General features: G+C 43.7%; 2 protein-coding genes across 4 annotated transcripts in view; one reads left to right on the top strand and one right to left on the bottom strand.

The window, feature by feature from the left end:
- The window catches only part of RFT1 (RFT1 homolog), a 48,156-nt gene that overhangs the window by 10,942 nt on the left and 13,377 nt on the right, over nucleotides 1–23,837 (bottom strand). For 2 of the 3 annotated variants that reach the window (XR_002310010.2, XM_020874208.2), the window contains exons 7-11: nucleotides 19,561–19,639; nucleotides 12,661–12,711; nucleotides 11,641–11,771; nucleotides 10,409–10,553; nucleotides 4,442–4,547 (exon numbers count right to left, since the gene is read on the bottom strand). Coding sequence is in view for 2 of the 3 variants with exons in the window: in XM_020874208.2 (XP_020729867.2) it covers nucleotides 4,442–4,547; nucleotides 10,409–10,553; nucleotides 11,641–11,771; nucleotides 12,661–12,711; nucleotides 19,561–19,639 (512 nt within the window). In the remaining variant the exon portion in view is untranslated. The remainder of the gene's footprint in view (nucleotides 1–4,441; nucleotides 4,548–10,408; nucleotides 10,554–11,640; nucleotides 11,772–12,660; nucleotides 12,712–19,560; nucleotides 19,640–23,837) is intronic. The other variant, XM_020874209.2, reaches the window with a different exon arrangement.
- LOC110125283 (prefoldin subunit 4) lies at nucleotides 13,031–13,495 on the top strand. Its single transcript, XM_020874210.2, has one exon. It carries the CDS (start codon nucleotides 13,063–13,065, stop codon nucleotides 13,465–13,467), a length of 405 nt encoding a protein of 134 aa, XP_020729869.1. The 5' UTR covers nucleotides 13,031–13,062; the 3' UTR covers nucleotides 13,468–13,495.

Raw genomic sequence — 23,837 nt, 5'->3', positions numbered from 1 at the left:
TCCCTGGCCCCTAAACTTTAGCGCTGCTTCCTTTGGGAAAGGCAGAAGCCCCGTAACCTTGGCCAGCAGATCTCACTCAAAGCAAGTGACCAGCTTCCAAAACAGAATGGGAAGAGGAAGCAAGGCCTGGCCCACTGTCAGGGTTTCCAACTCTCACACATCTCTCCGTGGCTCTCCACCTTTCTAGAGCCCTGTGGGTCCTGCGACTGGAGGGCTTACACTGTTCCTTTCACTCTTGATTCCAGGGCAGTACATCACTCAGTTATCTTCCATTTTCAGCTCTCGACTGAGTCTCAGAAAAGATAAAAGTCTTCCAAAAGGCTTGTGGTACAACCATGAACCAAATTCTCCAGCATCTTGTTTCTGCTGAGCACACAGTAGGCAATCTAAGTGTATAGTTGTTGAGGAAACCAAACCCCTTAGATCCCCAAGCTGTGTCAGCTGGGTTAGGAAACCTCAGAAACCACCACTCAGCTTCTGCACAGGAAGGCAGGGTGGCGAGAATGCCACTGGGTCCCCCAAATGCCTGGGTTCCTGTCCTTTGGGTGACCAAGCCCAAGGTGCCATGGGAGACGTAATTATCGGAGTGTGTGGCATCAAGAGCACACACGCACACCTATACTCTAACAGGGGACAGTGCTTTCATCCAGAATTCCAGAGAAGTAATTCATTTGCTTGTCAGTCGACATGGTTTCTTTTTAATGAGTAAAGGAAGTACAAGAGCCCACATCTTCACAAAGGAAGCTTCTTCACTAATGCTAATCAATAATCAGAATGGCCAACTTTATAACAAGTCACTGAGGGTGGGCCCGTACTCTGACCAATTTTCCAAAAAGAAGACGATGTGTAATGTTTGGTTCTTCTTCAGACCATGGGTTCATAAACTTTCAAAGTCATGTTCACCCAACTCCAAGCAGAAGGGAAACAATGAATGAAACTGGTAGCGAATCCATGTTAACTTCAGCAGGGACAAATCACCATGTGGCTTCTTTGGTGTAGCCACTTGGGAGGTGCTAATGATGAGGAAGTCTACGGTTTCTCATTAGAAGAAGGCTCTGCAACTGTTGAACATTCCAACAGTTCACAAATCTATAGCCTTAAAGGCATTATCCACTTCAGGATAAAATAAGAATTTTAAAGATAAAATTAAAATGCCACTTTGTAAATCAATGGAAAATTAGTCAGCAGCAATGATTATTTTCTAAGGTTTGGTTAACATAAACAGGAAGTTATCTTTAATCAGGTTTATCAAAAGATAAGCAACTGAAATGTCCCCCAGTGAGTGTTGGCTAAAAACATCAAGGTACAGCCATAACAATGTAGCCCAGGTAACCACGGAGAGGATGGCGTGGGTCTCTTATGTGCCTAGGTGAGAAGACAGTACTTGTCCTTTGTTCAGTCAACAGTTATGGAGTCCAGCTCCACGTGGGGCACTCAAGGGCCAACAAGTCAGACAAAGGAGCTGTCAATCCTCGGCCTCTGAATCACTGTCCTCTCTGCCTGAAGGTTCTAGCCCATCTATGCATAGCAGACTCTTCCTGGTCATCGAGGCCTCAGCCTAATGGAATCTTCTCAGAAAGACCTCCTGGCCTAAAAGGGCTCCCACTCTCACCACATAACCCTGTTTTAGTTCTCCATAGAGCACAATTTTCTTATCGATTAACTTGTTTGCTGTCTGCTTCCCTTATTGTCAACTACAGGAGAGCAGGGAATCACATCTGTTTTGTTCATGGCTATACTCCTGTAGCTTAAAGCAATGCCTCTTAGAGAACAGATACTCAAAAAAATTTGTCAAATGAACAAAAAAAAGAGACAGCCTTAACAACACACAACAAGAGTCTTCAATGGGGCGTAATGTAAAGCCATCAGTCTTCTATATAGATTATGAGGCTATTAACAAAAAAGGAACTTGCAGCTCAAAGGACATTCTACTATTTCACATCCAACCAAATGCCTTATTTTTATTAAAAAACAAACACTGATTAACCTGTAGTTCAATAAGTAAAATAGATAAAAGCTACTCAATTGTACTACAAAAAAATCTTACTACTGTTTTATGTCTGACTAAATTCATAGAAAGGAAAAAAAGACTGAAATCAGTGATGGGCCCAGGTACTCCATGTGTTCAGAACAAGACTGGGGCTTGGGGCCAGGAGCCCAGACAAAAAGGGGGCTACTGTGTTTAATACAAACTTGGAGACCATGCTTAAAACCACATTTTACTCTTAGGGGAAGTGAGTTACTTCAGATGAGAATATGGCTCTGTCTTTTCTCTATGTTGACGACTAATACCATGAAAATCATTTTCCAGATTTTAATACGCTGTCTAGGTCCCATTATAACTAACTTAAAAAGCTGCTTCCTCTGGTTCAATGCAATATAAGAGAAACTAAAGCAATCAGTCACTCTCTGTACTCCCTCATGATTTGTTGGAAGATATATATTTTTAATGTTTTAAGCAGGCTTAGTCTTGTTTCTCCCCTTCATTATTAATGCTGCAATTATTGTAACAAAATTCCCTTCAAAGAGAGAGATTCCTAGTCCAGAGTCCTTTCCAACACACTTCAGTACCTTATTTAGTATGTTTTAAATTATTTCATGTTGGAAGCACCTTTCAAGTTAAAAACATAGTATTTTCAAAATTAAACTTAGGATCTTTATATCCACTTTAAAAAAAAGAGACAGACTCAAAGCAGTGTATAGCTATAAATTTAACTGTCTGAAGTAAAAACCATGTCTAGACCACATTTGAAAACTATGGGTTGTGACCTAAAAGTAGGCTGGGAAATCAATTTAGTGGGTCATGACATGGTAGTTTAAAAAACTGAAACAGAATTAAAAGCCATCATCAGTGTGTTGTGTGTAACTGGGGTACTTGTTGCTTTGTGGAAGCTTCGTTTCAGTCACACCTAAATATGCACTGGGTCACAGTGTACAACACAGTTTTTACTCTGAAAGCTGGTCTGGGTCAGCAGTTCCTCAAGCCCGAGCTACCATCAGCGATCTCCTAGAGCTGACTCCTCGGCCCAAGCCCCTAAAATTTCAGTTCAGCTGGTGTGGGAGAGGGCCAGAACTTCTGAGGGGAATTTGATCAGTCTGGGCTGGGACTGCTGCTCTACACTCCCAGTTCTCACCTATGGTGTAGCCCACAGGTCACCAAACCTCTGAGACAGGCCACAGTGGGAAGCAGACAAAGGCTGCTGTGACTCAGAGGAAGGGCTCCCCACTCTCTGAGGTACCTGTGCCCATCTCCCCGTACCCCACCAGGCCCCTGAGGGTTTCAACAGCACTCAAGGTACTACAGAAGCCTCCTGAAACCCCCATGGGACCCAGACCTCAAGGGCCAAAGGGATAACAAGGGCTACTCGCCCCATTTCCTACTCCCACCCCTTCTCCTCTCTTCTTCCTCTTTCTCCTTTGCCGCTCAGTGTTATCCTTCTTCTCAACTACATCCTACAGAGATGTCTGCAGATATTACCTTTCTACTTTTGGCATTTGGGACACAAGAGATCAATGATCCTGGGTGTGGATCAGAGGCTCATACCAGAAGTTGACATCAGAATCACTGAGGAGCTTTAAAGAAAACATTTACATGCTCAGGGGCTGCTGGTACTGTAGGTTCAGTAGGAGAGAGAGTGGTAGGAGTACAGTAGACAGGAATCTTCATTCCTAGCCAGCTCCATCGGGCATTCTGACTCATAACCAGTACTAAGAACTACTGCTTGAATTCCAGGGCAGAAGTCCCAACCTCAGGGTCAATGGACGGGAAAAAATGGGGCAAAACTTTTATGTGCACTTGAGTGTCACAGAGCCCTGAGACTGTCCATAAGTCTTTTTTTTTTAAAAAATTTATTTCCTTATTGCTCACTGCGTTGGGTCTTTGTTGCTGTGCACGTCCTACTCTATGGCTGCACTGCTAAAGCTTCTCATTGCGGTGGCTTGTCTTGCTGTGGAGTATGGGCTCTAGGAGGCACAGGCTCAGTGCTTGTGGCACATGAGCTTAGTTACTCCAAGGCATGAGGAATCTTCCAAGACCAGGGATCAAACCCGTGCCCCCTGCACTGGCAGGTGGATTCTTAACCACTGGATCATCACGGAAGTACCTGTAGACCTGCCTCTTGAGGAAGCTCCTGAGTAACCCTCTGGAGCACTGGGCAAGGAGGTGGTGGAGGAGGGGGTCTTGTCTGGTGCCTGCCTCTGCCAACCAGGACTAACACAGCCCTTCAGGGCCTAGATTTTTCCCTTGACAAAGGGAGGCAAGGTACAGTGGCTGTTCCCCAGCCCTAGTGTGGAGAAGACTCACTGAATGGTGCCTGAAAAAAGCACCACACTCCAGGCTCTAAAAGAGTCTTCTATAAACACATGTTCAGAATGAAAAGAAAGAAGCTACTTCATTTTGGTGGAAGGCCATGATTACAGGTGTGTCTTGAAGGTTACCTACCTGTCTACCTCCTCTTTGCTCATAGCGGCAAATGTGAAACACTCAGTCACTCCATTGATGGCGAGTAGGAGGACGTAAAGACAGTAGGCTCTCAGTAGGACAGGACCTGTAAGGAAACAACCTGATGAGATTCCAGAGCCCAAGTGGGAGGCACCCGTGCATCCTCACATCGGCTGGGAGGCCAGAGAACACTAGAGTGGGTCATGAGCCCTGCTGGTGTGGTCACTGGGCAGATGTGGGGTCTTAACTATCTGGAAGGACTCTGAGCATTCCAGGGCACTGACCAAAATAAACAGCTAAAAACAAATGGACAGTTAGGAATAGATATACAGATTTCTTGCTTGGCAACTAAAAGCTTATCTAGCTAGCAAAAAAATTTCACTTTTTGAATCAGCAAGAAGCAGCCTGCTAGTCTGAGAACTCAGGGACACTAGTGGCCCTGCAGGTGAAGACAAACTCAGCTGAAGAGGCCCTGAAGAAGCCCAGGACTCAGGAGCAGCAGGAAACTATGGAGATAGAACACCCACTACTCTGCAGGGAGAATCAGGGTTCGTAAGGTTATTTTCTTCTAAAACAAAGTGATTAAGTTCTATAGCTAACTAACAAGCTTTGGGAAAATCTGCTAATAGAAGATCAGGAGCCTTAAAATGGAGTTGATCCCCTCTTTTTTTTTTTTTTTGCCATGCTGTGTGGCTTGTGGGATCTTAGTTCCCTGACCAGGGATTGAACTCAGGCTGTCAGCAGTGAAAGTGTAGAGTCTTAACCTACAGGACGGGGATTCCCTGAGTTCCTCTTTTAAGAGGGCCATTACCGAAAGGCAGTCAAGCAGTTTCTAATAAAATAAACATGTACGCAACCTACTATCCAAAAATTCTACTCCTGGGTATACAACCAGCAGAAATAAATGTACATGTTCACAAAAACACGTGTACAAAAACATCTGTAGCAGTTTTATTCCTAATAGCCCAAAATGACCATTGACAGGAGAAAGGATAAACAACATGTGGGCCATCCATACAAAGAAATACTTCTCAGCAATCAAGGAGAAAAAAAAAAACTATTGATACATGTGAAAATATGCATGAATCTCAAAAACTTCATACTGTAGGAAAGAAGCCAAACATGAAAATGCTCACAATGTGTAATTTCACTTATATGAAATTCTTTTTAAAAGACCGGGATGGGGAATACATGTAAATCCATGGTTAATTCATTTCAATGTATGACAAAAACTACTGCAATGATGTAAAGTAATTAGCCTCCAAAAAAAAAAAAAAGTAAACGTAGGCAGTGCTAAAGTGTCTTGGAGACTAAAAAAAAAAAAGTAATACTAACCTACAGAGATAAGAAATCAGAGCAGTTCTTGCCTCTGAGGTACAGTGGGGCAGCTGGGTGGAAAGGGCCCTATGAGAACTTTCTGGGGTAACGGAAATGTTCTGTATCTTAATCTGGATATTGGTTACAAGGTGTAGACATTTGTTGAAACTCTTAAGAGTACAGTATTTTACTTTATGTAAATTAGACCTCAATAAAGAAAAAAAAGAAACCACTAAAAGAAAAGGGCAGGACAGGGGGAGTTCCAGAGTCTCAGAATCTGAAACTTATTCATGGTTGTGAAAGCTGCTTAATATGAAAGGTTCCCGTGCCACAGGGACACTAAATAGTTTTATGGCCATCAAAAATAACAAAAAGAAGTGATATGGTGGTGAGCTGTTGGTGTTGACCATAGCTGTGGTCCTAAGATTAGGTCTCAGTCTTCAGTGAGCTTTTGCCTCTGGACTGTGGACTTCACAAGTATTTCCGAGTTTTTTTTCCTCCCCCTTCAGATGAGATAGGATTGCTAGACTAGACTGGAGTTGGGAATCAGCACACCTTACAGACACTGCGTGCTTGGTTCCAGACCACTGCAATAGAGTGAATATTTTAATAAAAAAGGTCACATGAATATTTTTGGCTTCTCAGTGCATATAAAAGTTATGACAACATACTGTATTGTATTAGTTGTGCAATAGCACTATGTGGTATTAAAAAAAACAAATGTAGTTACCTTAATTTAAAATAATATATTGCTAAAAAATGCTACCCATTATCTGAGCCTTAAGCAAGCTGTAATCTTACTGGTGGAGGGGCTTGCCTGATGTTGGTGGTCTAATAGAGTTGATTTCATGGGACTGATTGGATTCATTTCATTTGATTTGGTTTGGATAAAAAGAACTGCTGTAGTAATAAGAGAATAGACTCTTGTACGATTTCAATACCTTTATACTCTGAAATTTTTGCACTTTGTTTTGTTCCTGGATGTTTCAGGGTCTCCCAGTTTATAGTCTATGGGAACTTGAATTAAATTTGCATCCTACTATTGTGTGAAAAAGGTAAAATGTTAAAAAAAAAAAGAAGAAGAACTGTTTTAAATAGGCCTAGGAAAGGGATAGTGAGCTATGGGTGAGGAGAAGCATTCTATGATCCTATGATTAGGTCTTAATCTTTAGCTAGCACGCCTCTGGACTGTGAACTTCCCAAGTACTTCTGAGTTTTTTTCTCCCCATTCAGGCCAGGATGGCTAGATTAGACTGGAGTTGGAAACCAGCATACCTCAGAGATATTGTGGGTAAAACAACCAAAAAACAAAGCAAAGATAAAAGGAGAACTAACAGTAGCGCTGATGGCCCTCTCTTGGGTTCCACTTTCCTCCTGTCAGGTTGTATCTCATTCCCCCAGACTGCTGCAGAAGGAGCTGGCCCCTCCCACAGCTGTGGGGTGACTCCAGCAGAGGAGGCAGCGACCAGGGTCTGCCCGGTGGGGGCTCGAGGCGACGCCCAGTGTGCTTCCTGCTGCTCTCTGTCCTCCTCTCACAGCCTGCACCTCTCACTTGGTAACTGAAAGTTGACGGCACACAGACAGCGCGCTGCTTTGCAATGTGGAGAACACAAACACCGGCATGCAATGGTGATTCGAGTAGAAGGGTTTTGAGTCAACTTTAGGGAAAGAGGTTGGAATTGGGGAACTTGCAGATGGAACCTTAAATTCTGGGTTGAGCTGAGTGGTAGTATGAGTGGAATTATATTGCCCCCAAAAGTAATGTGATGGGAAAGAATCTGCCTGCAATGTGGGAGACCTGGGTTCGATCCTTGGGTTGGGAAGATTCCCCCCGGAGAAAGGCATGGCAACCCACTTCAGCATTCTTGCCTGGAAAATCCCCATGGACAGAGGGGCCTGGTGGCCTACAGTCCATGGAGTCGCAAAGAGTCAGATGCGACTGAGTGACTAACACTTTTATAAAAGTAATGTGAAGACCTAATCACCAGTAACTTAAGAGTATGGTCTATTCGGAAATAGCATCTTTGTAGTAAGTTAAAATGAGGTCATCAGAGTGGGCCCTAATCCATTATGACTGGTGTCCTTATGAGAAGCAGAAGTTTGGGCACAGAGATAGTCACAGAGGGAAGATGATGTGAAGACACATAGGGAGAAGACAGCCATGTGATGGGGGTAATGCATTTCCAGCCAAAGACTGCCAGCCAACGCCAGAAGCTGGGAGAGGCGAGGAAGGATGCCTCCCCTAGAACTGCCACAGAGAGCAGAGCTCTGCTGGCTCCTGGATTTCAGACTTCTGCAGAACTGTGAGACAATCAATTTCTGTTCTTACAAGCCACTTAGTTCATAACACACTGTGATCCCAGCCCTAAGAAACTAATATTAGGGGCCTGAGAAGAAAAAAAGATTTTTAAAAAGTGAAAGAGGAGACACTGCTTTAGGAAAGCAAGTGTTCTCCTTACTGGCTGCAAATAATAAGCTCTTCCTTCTCCAGAAAAAAAAAAAGTAAAAGAAAGGGCAAGAGAGAAGCACCTAAGAGATGAATGTGAGAAGTCTCAGGTAAGTTCATTGAATGTTTGTATTTTCCTTTAGGATGGAAAAGCTAGATATGAGGAAAATGTCTGATCAAGGTCTCAGACCACTTCCACAGCCCCTAATTACACACAGGGCTGAGCCCAAGTACTGCAAAGCAAACCCTCAGTGCTCCATGAAAGTCTCCTGCGGCCAAGTCCCACGTTAGGAAAACAGTACAGAGGTCTTTAAAGAGGCCACTGCAGGTCTGGTCACAGGTGAGTCCACTTCATGGGTGAAGACAAAGACCAACATGCAACTGGGGCAACTGAGGACAGCAGCGTTGCAAGTTCCACTTTCAAAACTAAGTGGTTGGGCTGAGCCATGGAAAGTTCCTCATTCTTTTCTGATTCAGTAAGACTTTCTGGAGAAAGTCAATGTTCTGTGAGTATTTAAGGGAACAAAAAAAAGACTGTGGCGAGGCGTATTGGGGTAGAGAGCAGCCGTGTTAATATCATTGGCACTAGAAAGGCATTTGGATTTGCAGCACTAGTCCGGAGAGTTGGGAAGAGGGCAAGGAGAAGAGGGGTGGTGTGGAGACAGGAAAGGAAAGCCAGCAGGCACCCTGGGGAGACACACTCACCCTCCCAGAAGGCACACACAGCTGGAAATGTGGTCAAAATGAGAGGGAGCGGTGATGAGGAGACAGATGCTGGAAGACCTTGCTGGGGCAGGGATGTTGATGGAGGCCTGGGCCAGGCAAGAGACGACAAGGGTCCTAAAGATGCTGCAGTGACTATAGCAAACCATTCATCCTTTTCAGAGACTGAGTAACCAGATCACTCTCAAGATTCTTCTCTCTCTGAAGATGAGACCAAGAGAATATCTTATTGAGTCTAAAATGATTAATGACTTTGACATAAAACATCAGAGACAGAATTCATTACCTTCATTTATCAACTAACACTGACCCTTTTAGCTGACAAATCTATCATCAGTGCTCAAGACTGGAACCAGCATCTCACTTGAGTAAAAGGGTCACACAATGACAATGGTTTGGTGTATCTTCAATGATCAATGACTCAGGCAAGTGAAGACTACGTTGATGGGACAGCCCTCTCCTTGTGGCACTGGCCTGTGGCCGCACTACAAAGGCTGCTCCTTGGTGATTACCTTTCTAGACGGGCAGAGCTGCTGTGAGATAGCTTGTCTTGCTCTCTGTGCACTGACTTGCTGGTGGCTTCCTACAGTTGCCTGACCCAGGGCGCTACAAACCACATCATTGGTTTCACAGCAGCTGTTTGTCCAAACCTAATGACCTTTGTTCTTGTGTAGAAACTCGGCCCTTCTTTTCCTAATACTAAATGTTTGGGCCCATTATAGTGGAGACAAAAACATGCCAGTGACCTTGCAGAATGGCATCTGAAAGGGCCCTTTACATTTGAGACAGGGCAGCAGAAAAAAGTCTTCAAGGATCTTGTCTAGTGATGTGAGGAATTAAAAACATCTTTGCACAACCCAAGAGGAAACACTGTAAATGGATTGCTAGTCCGTGACCCAGTGCATCTTGAAACTAGTAAAGTCCCCAGGGCCTAGCGATGCTGTGAGACACTCAGTGGCCTGGGCACCAGGTGTTTCCAAGTTAGACACACTCGATACTTTTCTCTTTCAAAACCCAAGAGTCACTGGATTAAATATACCATTTTATTTGCTGAGATCAATTTCATTCTCTGCAAATGGCTCTGGGTTTTCCTTCAGAGGCTTTTATGCATCAGGCCGTGAGATTTATGTGGCACTTACTGTCTTCAGATGTGTTTAGTACCAAGCGGAGACTCATTAGAGCCTGCTCTCTGCCTTTCTCACTTACCCTACAGGGAACACAGGGAAGCACTTGGCAAAACACATTTGAGGTCTGAAAGCAAAGCCAGGGATTCCTAACAACTTCTCCAAGTGAGGTTGTGGGGACTGATCAACCTGGTGCCAGAGCCCCAAATGCACCCTGAGCTGGTGTGACCTCAGGTGCCCCAGCCACTGGCAATCTTCCCTACATAGACACATACGTCAACCGTATCTGAATTTCATGACTCCTCTCCTTCGGGTGGGAAATTAGAACAGATCTGGAAAAAAAACTCTTGTGCATACCTGATCCTGAGCTAAGCATGGCCCCTCCATAGATGTCCAAAACCAGCTGAGAATAGGCAAAGCCAAAAACGGTGATGGTCAGGCCAGTCAGCAGGGCCAGCTTTAGCAGGGACTCCAAAACCGCGGCGGCCACAGCAACATCCTCCTGGGGCCAGGGGAGAAGGAAGGAAGTGGGATGAATCATGAGCTGGAGAGAAATCTCCCATCTGGCTTTCTCCCTTTGCTGTTTCATGGATCACTCTTTCAACTGCCGAGGACCACTGCTGCTTTCCTATAGCCTGGGCTTGTTTCTATTCAATTAACAAATGGAGGAAAAAAGACAAAGTGTGCCTCCTTAAGAAAGCAGGGGAGGGTTAGTTTTTAACTCTTAGGATAAATTGTCTCAAATGTTGCCTAGGAAACACTCACTTTCCCCTCTGACATTTATTCTTAAATGGACGTCTTTACATCGCCAGCTAGCTTTGTCAGTGTGCTTCTCCTGACAAGCCCAAATTCTGATGTCTCCGTAATCGACACTGAGAAAACATTCCTAAATCAGACTAAGAACCAGATCGGTTCATTTTGAAAAGATATTATGCATGAACTGTCGTCTGCAAAATGTATTCTAAGGCACAAAAGAGGCCAACTAGTTTGCTTTTAATTCTAAGTCAGACATTTTCAATGATTCTAGGAAAAGGGAAGTTTCTACATGCAAATGCTCCTGGATTAAAATCTCTTGTTTTTACTGGCCAGCAGGGTCAGAATGGAGCTCTGGGCGCATCACAGTCCTTAAGCAGCTGAGCGTGTGATGAGAGGGACCAGATGCCCCGTGTTTTCCTCTCCATGCCCTCAATTAGCCCTGCCCCAGTCTCTGCAACCTTCGGCTCATCTTTGGTTGAGAATCTGAGGAGGGGGAAGGCAGCCTCATTCTTAAACCTTAGACCTTGGTGGGGGGGGGGGGGTCTGTGCTGCAATGGGGACAGCTGAAGAGTTCTGAGAGGGCTGAGACAAAGAAAAGGTCACAGAGAAGGACAAAGGGTGAAAAGAAAGGGCTGGTCAGGAGGAAAAGGAGAAGCTGGAAAGAAGTGAGCTCAAGATCTTGCCATCACTCAGAATGTGAGAGCAGAATGAAAGCTAGAAGAAAATGTCAGGTCAGAGGGAAACAGACAGCTCCACATTTCTGTCTTGTTGGTCCTGTACACACAGAGACAATTACTTCACTTGGAAGATGGGGACATGAAAACCAAGACTACCTGCTTCTGAAGTGTGGCGTCCTTTTCTCTCTCTAGCACCTTAGCAAAGAATATATAAAAACTCTCCTCTATTGGCTGGAAAATTAATCTGGCCACAAGGGAGCCAAGATTATTCACTATATCATACACACCTACAAAAAAAAAAGAAATAACAGTCTTATTGGTTTTTCTACTTGAATTTTTATAGCACTATTAACATTTTTTCTAATATAATTTTTTAAATTAAACTTTTTGAGATAATTATAGATTCACATGGAGTTGTAAGAAATAAAAGGGAAAACCATGTACCCTTTACCCATTTACCCCTACAAATAGTAAATTCTTGAAAAACTACAGCGTAAGATCACAACTGACATAAATTCAGTCAGGATACAGAACATTTGCATCACTAGTACCTTTTTATAAAAGTCATTAATGCCAAGTTGAGTTTTTTCTATTTTTATTTCCACTACTTAGGGACAGTATTCAAAAATAAATGTGAAAAAATATTAAGACCTAGTTAGCCACACACACAGGCCAAATCTTCATGACTGTGATGACCTTCCTATTATCCTGGCACCCTCTGACCTCCAAAATGAGCCCCAGAGCTCTGCAGAAAGCTGGGTAAGGGCAGGGAATCCCAGCAGAAAACCTGCCGCCCAAGACACACAGGAGGGAATAGTCAGATACACATTTATAAAGACCTACAATTTTCAATCTTCAGGATTCATTTTTTATAACCTTCAGATTTGTTTTTTCATTAAATGTATCAAACTACAGGGGTTTCCCTGGTGGTCTAGTGGTTAGGAATCTGCCTTGTAACGCAAGGGCCTGCATTCCACAACAAGAGAAGCCACTGAACTCAGAAGCCCGCACACCACAACCAGGAATAGCCCCCTGCATGCAGCAACAGATCCAGTGCAGCCAAAAATCAATCAATAAATAGATATTTTAAAAAGAATCAAACTACAGAGGCAAATATTAGAAAGTATCGTGAAGATAGCTCATCTTTAATTAAAACACTGCAGAATTTCATCTTACCCTGATCCCCAAAATTTAACACGTTCAAAAATGTCATCACATATCGCTCGCCTATAAATGGAAAAGCAAAATAATTAGCATTTCAAATACACAGTATTTTATTGCCTTCTTTTCTCTTGTTGTCTATCGTCTCTTTCAGTTGGTAAATACTGTCAAAGCAGAAAAGTTAGATACTTGACTAATGACATGGTCCTTGTCCTAATGTTGATTTAAAATAATCTCAAGCAGGTCACCCTGAGCCCGGGCGGGAGAAGCCGCCGGCCGGAGGCCCGGTCGGGGGGATGTGGAGCCGGCGCTGCGTCCGCCGCGGGTCCGGGCCGGAGGGCGAGAGTGTCCGGGCCGAGGGCGGCCGCGGGGCCGCGGGGCCGCCCTCCCCGCCTCGCGCCGTAGCGCAGTTCCAAGATGGCGGCCACCATGAAGAAGGCGGCTGCAGAAGATGTCAATGTCACTTTTGAAGATCAACAAAAGATAAACAAATTTGCACGGAATACAAGTAGAATCACAGAGCTGAAGGAAGAAATAGAAGTAAAAAAGAAACAACTACAAAACTTAGAAGATGCCTGTGAGGACATCATGCTTGCAGATGACGACTGCTTAATGATACCTTATCAGATAGGAGATGTTTTCATTAGTCATTCTCAAGAAGAAACACAAGAAATGTTAGAAGAAGCCAAGAAAAATATGCAAGAAGAAATTGACGCCTTAGAATCCAGAGTGGAATCAATTCAGCGGGTGTTAGCAGATTTCAAAGTTCAGTTATATGCAAAATTTGGGAGTAACATAAACCTTGAAGCTGATGAAAGTTAAACATTTTATAAAATTTTTTAAAATTTGTTTAATAAACTTGGAATATTTTTTAAAAAATAAATAAATAACATAATCTCAAAATAATAACAATTTGGAAAGTGCTGGTGGCTTTATTGATAGCAAAGTTACAAACCAATTTAATTAAAAAACATAAAAAATCAATCAAACCAGCCTGATAAGTTTTCTTAAAAGTGTGAAGAGTTACAGAAATGTTAATAATAAAAGATAATCTCAAGTTTTCAGGGAGGTCAAATAATCTGAGTGTAAATTCTGTGAAATGAAAGGTCCATGATAAACCATACACTCATCAGAAGTTTCCTCTCTGAGTAGAGAAAACTCTGTGGAGGCCAGCAATTCTCAGCAGTCCTAGTTCATGGTTCAAATCTAAGACAGTCTAACACGCTCAAGGTGAAGACATTAGCCCTGAGCCCTATTCCCCACCTCCATGAATATTCTTATTATCCCTGAATGGGAAACAATAACCGCTATGGAGGCGGAGCACTAAGGAGGCCACAGCCCTGAAGGGCCAACTCTCACCTCCTGGACACTTGCTCAAAGAAGAAAGCAGCAGTAAGAGACAAGAATGTGATATTCTCTCAAGTCCCTCTCCCGATCTTTTCCTCCCTACAATGTGGCAGGGACCTCTGCAGGTCCTTCCAGGCATGGGCCCCCCAGGGGTTACACGGACTCCCATCAGTATCTCTGCTCTTCTCTAATCCATCCTCATCGCTAACAGTTCCAGCTTTTGCAAATACAGATCTTAAGTCATCTCTTCTTTCACTCCTTTAAATGGCTCTATTGTGTTTGCAAAAAGTCCAAGTGCCTTGGTTTTGCATTTGGGACCTTTTATAGGCTGACCCTACCTTTTCGACTCAGATAATCATGATGGTATGATCACTCAACTAGAGCCAGACATCCTGGAATGTGAAGTCAAATGGGCCTTACGAAGCATCACTATAAACAAAGCTAGTGGAGGTGATGGAATTCCAGTTGAGCTATTTCAAATTCTAAAAGATGATGCTGTGAAAGTGCTGCACTCAATACGCCAGCAAATTTGGAAAACTCAGCAGTGGCCACAGGACTGGAAAAGGTCAGTTTTCATTCCAATCCCAAAGAATGCTCAAACTACCACACAATTGCACTCATCTCACATGCTAGTAAAGTAATGCTCAAAATTCTCCAAGCCAGGCTTCAGCAATACGTGAACCTTGAACTTCCAGATGTTCAAGCTGGTTTTAGAAAAGGCAGAGGAACCAGAGATCAGATTGCCAACATCCATTGGATCATCAAAAAAGCAAGAGAGTTTCAGAAAAACATCTATTTCTGCTTTATTGACTACGCCAAAGCCTTTGATTGTGTGGATCACAATAAACTGTGGAAAATTTTTAAAGAGATGGGAATACCAGACCACCTGACCCACCTCTTGAGAAACCTATATGCAGGTTAGGAAGCAACAGTTAGAACTGGACATGGACCAACAGACTGGTTCCAAATAGGAAAAGGAGTACGTCAAGGCTGTATATTGTCACCCTGCTTATTTAACTTCTATGCAGAGTACATCATGAGACATGCTGGGCTGGAAGAAGCACAAGCTGGAATCAATATTGCCGGGAGAAATATCAATAACCTCAGATATGTAGATGACACCACCCTTATGGCAGAAAGTGAAGAGGAACTAAAAAGCCTCTTGATGAAAGTGAAAGAGGAGAGTGAAAAAGTTGGCTTAAAGCTCAACATTCAGAAAACTAAGATCATGGCATCTGGTCCCATCAATTCATGGGAAATAGATGGGGAAACAGTGGAAGCAGTGTCAGACTTTATTTTTTGGGGCTCCAAGATCACTGCAGATGGTGACTGCAGCCATGAAATTAAAAGACACTTACTGCTTGGAAGGAAAGTTATGACCAAACTAGATAGCATATTAAAAAGCAGAGACATTACTTTGCCAACAAAGGTCCGTCTAGTCAAGGCTATGGTTTTTCCAGTGGTCATGTATGGATGTGAGAGTTGGACTGTGCAGAAAGCTGAGCGCTGAAAAATTGACGCTTTTGAACTGTGGTGTTGGAGAAGACTCTTGAGAGTCCCTTGGACTGCAGGGAGATCCAACCAGTCTATCCTGGGGGAGATCAGTCCTGGGTGTTCATTGGAAGGACTGATGCTGAAGCTGAAACTCCAGTACTTTGGCCACCTCATGTGAAGAGTTGACTCGTTGGAAAAGACCCTGATGCTGGGAGGGATTGGGGGCAGGAGGAGAAGGGGACGACAGAGGATGAGATGGCTGGATGGCATCACTGACTCGATGGACATGAGTCTGAATAGACTCCGAGAGTTGGTGATGGACAAGGAGGCCTGGTGTGCTGCAATTCATGGGGTCGCAAAGAGTCGGACATGACTGAGTGACTGAACTGACTGACTGACTAAAGCTATCTTTTCAGCCTCCCTTCACCAGCCTCGCCCCCACCTCCCACCATCACTCTATCATCCTCTGCTACCCCCTACATGGAGGTTTTCACCCCTCCAACTCCTCTGAGTCAGTCTGGGCTGGTGCTCCCAGGCTCAGCTGCTGGTCCTCACCACCTGCAACGGCTTTTCTGCAGGGACCTCCCTGGGTTCTGGCACAAGAGGCCTCTCCCTCCCACATTCTGACAGCTCCCTGAGGAACCATGTCTCGGCCATCTCCATGCCCCTGGCCTAGTAGAGCTCCTGGAGATGAGAGCACTCAAGAGATGCCTGGAGAATGAGCTGACATTTCCAAGTACACCCCGTATCAGAGTTAACCACACAAATGCTTTAGTCTCTGCGGAGGGAAAGAGCTCCTTGAAGCCACGTCCTGTTCCTCAGTCATGTGTATTCTCAGTACACATGTGTATTCCTGACACACAGTGCTCAGGAAATGTGGAGGTAGAAGGTAACAGCACATATATGTGAATGTGTATATACACATGTGTACACACACACACTTTTGCTATAACAATAAATGATTTTAAATTTTTTAGAGCTGTAGCTTTCAGAGAAAAAGAATCCAGGTATCCTTGTCAGGCCCCTTCCTTATTTCACAGCCATGGAGAGGGAGGCTGTAGGAAGTTCCTAGGGGCCCTTTGCCAGTCAGGCCAGGATGGACTGAACATGAAGCAGGCCCCCCTCAGGAGGCTCGAACATGTGGCTGACAACCTGCCCCTGTACACAGGACTAGTCACAGCAGTCCAGACAACCCAGTCAGGGCCACTCCTAAACTCATTCAAACTGCCCTTTAAACTTTTGAAAGAAAAAAAAAGTGTGTTTAAGTAACTACCCTTCCTCAAACTCCCTCCATTGTATTGCCTATTCTGACAATAATGTGAACTATCACAATATACAATTTCACTATGGTTACCTTTCTTCACCAAAAAATAATTGCTGATGACTTCCCTGGTGGTCCAGTGACTAAGGCTCTGTATTCCCAAGGCAGGGAGTCTGGGTTTGATCGTTGGTCGGGGATCTAGATCCTAAAAGCCACAGCTAAGACCCGGTGCAGCCAAATAAGTAAATATTTATAAAAACCCAAACCTTGCTGAATACCTATCAATGTTCCAGGCCTAGCAGGGTGTCAGGGAGACAGTGGTGAACTGCATACTCCATTGGTCCCAAGAGTTAAGGCACCTTCACTCAACTCTCTGAAGGTTTCTGACCTTTACTTCCTCCAGAAGTCCTGTGAACAGTTTCACTTTTGTGATGGAAATGTTACGGCCTCAGGCTAGAAACAGGTGTTCTCAAAGCTCAGGGAGCCCTCAGGCACCTCCTGGTTCTATCTTTTAACTCACAAATGAGGAAAGTGAGGCTTAGGGCTTTCCTTTGGAAGTATAATGAAGAAAAGTAAAGAATGTGGACAAAGAAAAACAAGACAGTAACAGTGATGTTTGTACTAGAATGCTAGAGTTTTAGGAAACGTCTTCCTATTTTCCAAAATTCTTGTAATGGGATTATATTATTTTTATAACTAAAAGATAGTTTTTGAAGACATTTAAAAACATGTTCAGTAATAGATATATAAATGCACAGACACATGAAATTTATAGAGAAACTACTACCTTCAGTAGCTTATAGCTGCCTCCAATCTCATTCTTTGAAATAAAGCTGGGTATAAATATATATATATATATATATATATATATATATATATATATATATAAGATGTACTTTCAGCTCCTGGCTTGTCCTCTGCATTAGAGCTCTGTCACTGTTAAACTGGGAAGTTCTGAGAAGTTGGAAGGTTGACCAAACTACCCCACTGGTGAATCTTACTGTTAAAGAAAATATATTTGATTTAACCCCAAATATTATCATGGCAACATGAAAAGAAATACTAGAAGCACTTCATGTAATTTTTTAATACTAGTTCTTTGAAATCCAATATGTATTGAGTGCACTTAGAGCTCATCTCAATTCCAAATGAGAAAAGCTGGGTTCTTAAAAAGGTCAGAGGGGCTTTCCTGGTGGCTCAGTGGTAAAGAATCTCTCTGCCAATGCGAGAGACATGGGTTCGATCCCTGATCTGGGAAGATCCCACATGCCATGGGGCAACTAAGTCCGTGTGCCAGAACTACCGAGCCTGTGCTCCACAACAAGAGAAGCCACCACAAGGAGAAGTCCATGCACTGCTACTAGAGAAAAGTCTGAGCAGCAGCGAAGACCCAGCACGGCCAAAAGTAAATAAATTTTAAAAGCTATTTTTTTAAAAAAGCTCAGAGAAAGTGCATAAAATGTTTGGAAAATAAGATTATAGATAGAAGTGAAGTCGCTCAGCCATGTCTGACTATTTGGGACCCCATGAACTGTAGCCCACCAGGCTCCTCCATCCATGGAATTTTCTAGGCAAGAGAGATTATAGATAGCTTTCTGTATTTTCTAAACTTTCTGTAATTGATAGAATATTTCTATAATACATTTATCATTACATATATTATATGTATTATATATATTAAATACATTATATGTAATAATAAATGTATTATAGAAATATAATAATATCACCATGGAATACTACTCAGCTGTTAAAAAGAATTCATTTGAATCAGTTCTAATGAGATGGATGAAACTGGAGCCCACTATACAGAGTGAAGTAAGCCAGAAAGATAGAGAACATTACAGCATACTAACACATATATACAGAATTTAAAAAGATGGTAATGATAACCCTATATGCAAAACAGAAAAAGAGACACAGATGTACAGAACAGACTCTGTGGGAGAAGGCGAGGGTGGGATGTTTCGAGAGAGAACAGCATGTATATTATCTATAGTGAAACAGATCACCAGCCCAGGTGGGATGCATGAGACAAGTGCTCAAGCCTGGTACACTGGGAAGACCCAGAGGAATCAGGTGGAGAGGGAGGTGGGAGGGGGGATCAGGATGGGGAATACATGTAACTCCATGGCTGATTCATGTCAATGTATGACAAAACCCACTGCAATGTTGTGAAGTAATTAGCCTCCAACTAATAAAAATAAATGAAAAAAAAAGAAATATAATATGTAATATATTAATAATAATATATATTATATATATGTAATATATAATAATATATGTAATAATATTACATTATTATTAAGTGGGATTCAGGAATGAGACTCAGATTCAAAGTAAGCTGCTCCTAATTCTTGTAGGACCCTGCAGAAGTAATGTAACTTCACTGACCCAGTTTCCTCATCCATAATAAAAAGAACAATATCTTTCTTACAAGGCTGTGGGGAGATTTAAATTAGACAACTGAAGCATCACACTTAATAAATGCTAGTTTTCCTCTCCTTATTTAAAACCCTCCCAGTTCTAAGGGTCCTCTGACCCGGGGGCTCTAGGAAGCAGGTGGTCTGCATCTAGGCAACCAGCAGTTCTATAGAATCCCCTTGCTGATACTTGGTGTGTTTTTGGTTTTGGCTTTGTGTGTTTTTGTTTTTTGGCCATGCCACGTGGCATGTGGGATCTTCGTTTCCTGACCAGGGATCAAACATGTGCTCCCTGCATAGAAGCTTGAAGTCTTAACCACTGGACAGCCAGGAAGCTCCGCGTCACTGATACTTCAGTTTCTTGACTGCTCAGAGCAACCTTTTGCTTACCTTCTGTCAAAATCTGTTTCAGGAAAGACTGTTTGAAAAAACTCCAAGTCAATTTAGCCTCTTCCCAATTTACAAAAGCCTAGAAAAAACAAAACAAAAAACCTCTAGGTATTGCAAGTCTAAGAATACAATAAATGTTACACGGGAGGCAAACTCAGTTTGGTCTCTAAATCCCAACTTGGATAGTCCCCACTAATTTTTCATTTACTGCTAAGCACATAGAAACATCCAACAAATACTGACAAAGAATGTATATTTCTAAATGTGAAGACAAAGGTGACTGGGACAGCTTCCAGGCCTACCTTTGGGCCAGCTTCCATAGCTAAAGTTGACATTTTAGAGAGATGCGGTGGGCTTGCCCTTATGAATCACCCTTTTCCTCCTAAAGAGCCCCCTGAAATCCTACCTTTGGAAAGTCATCAGTTTAAGTTAATGAAAACGCTTCTTAGAAAGCAAGGGTCATTTCCAGTGCTCAAATCTTCTCATCCCTTAGTTTCAGAACCTTTCTTTCCTATTTGGAAGGTAGTTTTGAGTCCTTCCAACCCACACTGACTTCAGTGCATCACTGGACCGGGAGCCAATGCCATGACAGCTATAGTCCAGGGGTAAATATTCCTCATGAGAAGGAAATCAGTCCTGAATATTCATTGGAAGGACTGATGCTGAAGCTGAAACTCCAATACTTTGGCCACATGATGCAAAGAACTGACTCACTGGAAAAGACCTTGATGCTGGGAAAGATTAAAGGCAAGAGAGAAGGGGATGACAGAGGATGAGATGGTTGGACGGCATCACTGACTCGATGGGCCTGAGTTTGAGCAAGCTCCAGGAGCTGGTGATGGACAGGGAAACCTGGTGTGCTGCAGTCCATGGGGCCACAAAGAGGTGGACACGACTGAGTGACTGAACTGAACTGAGAAGGAAATTGAACCTTTACTTTTCCCAGAACAGAGCGCCAGACCTCCCTAGACCACTAGGGGACACTGTGGACCACATCATCCTCTGAGGAACACTGATCCTGCCCATCGTTGGCTTCACAGGAGCCAGGGCATAGCACCTTCTCTCTCTCACACTCCGCCCTCTCTATGCCAGGTGGCCCTCTGGAGGGGCGAGGTGTGTGGTCTACAAAGTAGTAACTGTGCTCTTTTCAAAGGAAATGACCAGTTACAGTGTGTCCACAAGGCTTCTGCGAAGTCAACTTGCTGGTCAGGTTGGGATTTGGTTTGGGAGGGTGGCTAAGCCCTTAAAAAAATGTTCCTTGGAAGCTGAAGTAAAAAAAAAAAAAAGTTCTTTAGGAGAGTGCTATCATGACAGTGTATCTGATCTGCAAGCTCATACTTGAATTCCTTCCTCCTAATGCCTTCAGTTTAAATGGACCCATGGTTTAGAAGGAATAGCCACACTGCTTACTAACTGGGAAATGCTCATTAATGATAGGCAGAAAGTTTGAGCAAAGATTAGGTTTCTACTCAGAGGCATCTGCTAAGTGGTAGAAAAGGAAGTGCATTCTTTGGGATTTTACTGTTCTGAATGGATTTGTCACTTTGAAAGGTCAAAAGAGGCTCCTTGCACAAAAGCTAGCTGAGCTGGTCTATCCGGTTGTGAGTTTCTCTAGAATCCCCTGACCAACAAGCAATTCCACTGCCTCCCTGTACTGATGGAGAAACTGAGGTACGGATGGCGAAAGGTGATGGGCAGTACCTCTGGAGAAGGTCTGGAATCACAACTCTGGGGCTCACTGTATTTTACCCTAAGTTACTCTTCCACTTCCCAAACCCCTTGACTTACAATGGTCCAACCAGCTGCATCTTTACCACACTGTCAAGAGTCACTGGGGCCATGGTCCTGTCCCCTGCCCTCCATCACTTCCACACCCCACACGGCACTCCTCTCTCTCTCTCGTTGCAGACCTGTTGACTGCCCTGGCTTTGTCCACACTCCCATTTCCACCCACCCTCCACTGTACTCATCACTTGAAAAATGACAGATGATTGCCACTGCCTTCTCCTGATCTTAAACCTTTTCTCTCCTTGTGGCAGGGTTCAGGTTTTGGAGTTGAGCTCAGAGACTAGAACTCAAATTACAGCTCCTGACACTTTTTTTTAACTTCACCAAGTGGCTTGCAGGACCTTAGTTTCCCAACCAAGGATCGAACCCATGCCCCCTACAGTGGAAGCTGAGTCCTACCTACCAGACTGCCAGGGAATTCCCTACAGCTCCTGACTTACAGAGTATGAAGGCCATGGGCAAGATATTTAACTTTGTTAAGCTCAGTTTTCTCACCTACAAAATGGGATAGGAAGTCCTATCTCAGGACTTCAGTGCAAATTCTGAGTGCAGGGACCCTACCCAGGGCACCTGGTATAGTGCTTAACACAGATACTGCTCAGTACATGGTAACTATGTTAAATTTCTCAGCTTTACCTGAATACTAGCTGATCTTGTATATTAAATCACTCAGAAGTGTCAAAGAGTACAAAAGATGTAAATGGCAGCCATTATTTGAGGTGTCATTATTTTAAGGCTAAATAAGTATCTTTAAAGAAAATGGAATTCTATAAGAAGAGGAAAGAAATCTCCTAATTTGGTCAAGTTGACAGTAAATGTAATTTGTTCGACCAGTTTTGTACAAAGGCGCCCCCAGGACAGAAAGCTGCTCCAGAGAGTCAAGTTAGGCTCGTATAGACACCCACTGCATTCAGATTCAGCTCACTTCTTTTCTTTAAAAAAAAAAAAATGAATTGCTCTACCTGGAGCCTCCCAATCTTCAAGTAAAACAAATAATTACTTTGGGCAATAAACTAATTCTTTTTGGACGAATTCAGAGCATAGAGATTAAACACACAGACAAAGGTTTTTTCACAGACAGAAGTTAGAAAGAAGTGGGCCCAAAGCCAACTGTGTGATTTGGGGTGGATCACCCAACTCCTCTGAACCTCAGTTTTCTCCTCTGTGAAATGGGAGACAATAGTATTTACCTCATAGGGTTACTGTGAGGTTTAAGGACAGAAGTCCAAGTGCTTAGCCTAGGGCCAGGCACAGAGTAAGTATGCAGTCAATGGCAGTTATTACAAACAGTTCTTTGTCAAAGTTCAAATACTTCCACAGAACTCTGTAAGTCTTCAACAGGGGCCTCAGGGGTCGTGTAGACCAATAATCTCACCTTAAAAGTGAGGACCCTTGGGACTCTCCTGGTGGTCCAGTGGCTAAGACATCATGCTCCCAAAGCAGGGGCCCCGGGTTCTGTCTCTGGTCAGGGGACTAATTTGCATGCTCTAACTAAGACCTGATACAGTCAAATAATTTTTTTTTTTTTTAAAGAAGTGAGAACTCGGAGACCTGGATAGAGTCCTGCAGGCTTCAGATGTGTACCTGCTGCCTCCCAAATGCACAGGAAGCACCCTAAGGCTAAGCAGTCACCTTCCCACATGTCTGTACCCCAGAGAGCACCCACGCAGGGGCCGGGCTCTGTCAGGAGGAGTGCTGCCACAGACTGAAGGTACACTCAACCTTCTCATGCTCAGGCCTCTAACAATATGAGCACGGGTACTTTCGTGACAGATGGACGGATGAAGCCGCTGAACTCTCAGCAGTCATCAGTGCCTGCCTGGCTGGGATGCTCCAGAGGAGCTACTTCGGCTCTGAGCGCAGCAGTGAGGTGCTAGTGATGGTGTGGGCTGTCATTTATGGATGAGCACTCATGCCAGGCCACAGCGAGAAGCACCTTACGTGCCCCATCTCATCTGGCTCTCACAACCTCCTTAGGAGGGAGGTACTCTTACTTAGTGAAGGACAGGGGAGCCCGGTGTGCTGCAGTCCATGCAGGTCTCAGAGTTGGACACACCTTAGTGACTGAACAACTCTTATTACACCCATTTGATAGATAAGGAAACTGAAGGTCAGAGATCTGAGCCCATTACAGGGTTAAGTACACACTTGTCCGACTCTTCCTCTTTTCTCTCTGCCTGTATTAACAGTCCAAAAGCTGCACTTGAAAATACTGCTGGGCGCAGGCACTGGCCCAATACGACAAGCTGGCCAGGCTTGGTACAGGTGGGCCCTGGGGAATACTCGAGGAGAGGAACTTTTCTGTACTCTCAGATGTGCTCTGAGGGCAAGGAGCTCCAGGTGAAAGAAGTGATCTGGAGTCCTGATCCACTAAGCCTGCAGATAAGGCACCCTGGCATCCAAAAACTGTGATGCTGATTCAGGTGAAAGGTAAGATCCAGCTGATCAGCATGGAGCGCTCTCTGCTAACAAGAACATACATGGCTTTG

This window comes from Odocoileus virginianus, chromosome 26 (assembly GCF_023699985.2).
Source record: "Odocoileus virginianus isolate 20LAN1187 ecotype Illinois chromosome 26, Ovbor_1.2, whole genome shotgun sequence".
Classification (NCBI taxonomy): domain Eukaryota; kingdom Metazoa; phylum Chordata; class Mammalia; order Artiodactyla; family Cervidae; genus Odocoileus; species Odocoileus virginianus.
Note: the sequence above shows the minus strand (reverse complement) of the source record. Positions and strands in the feature narration are given on the sequence as shown.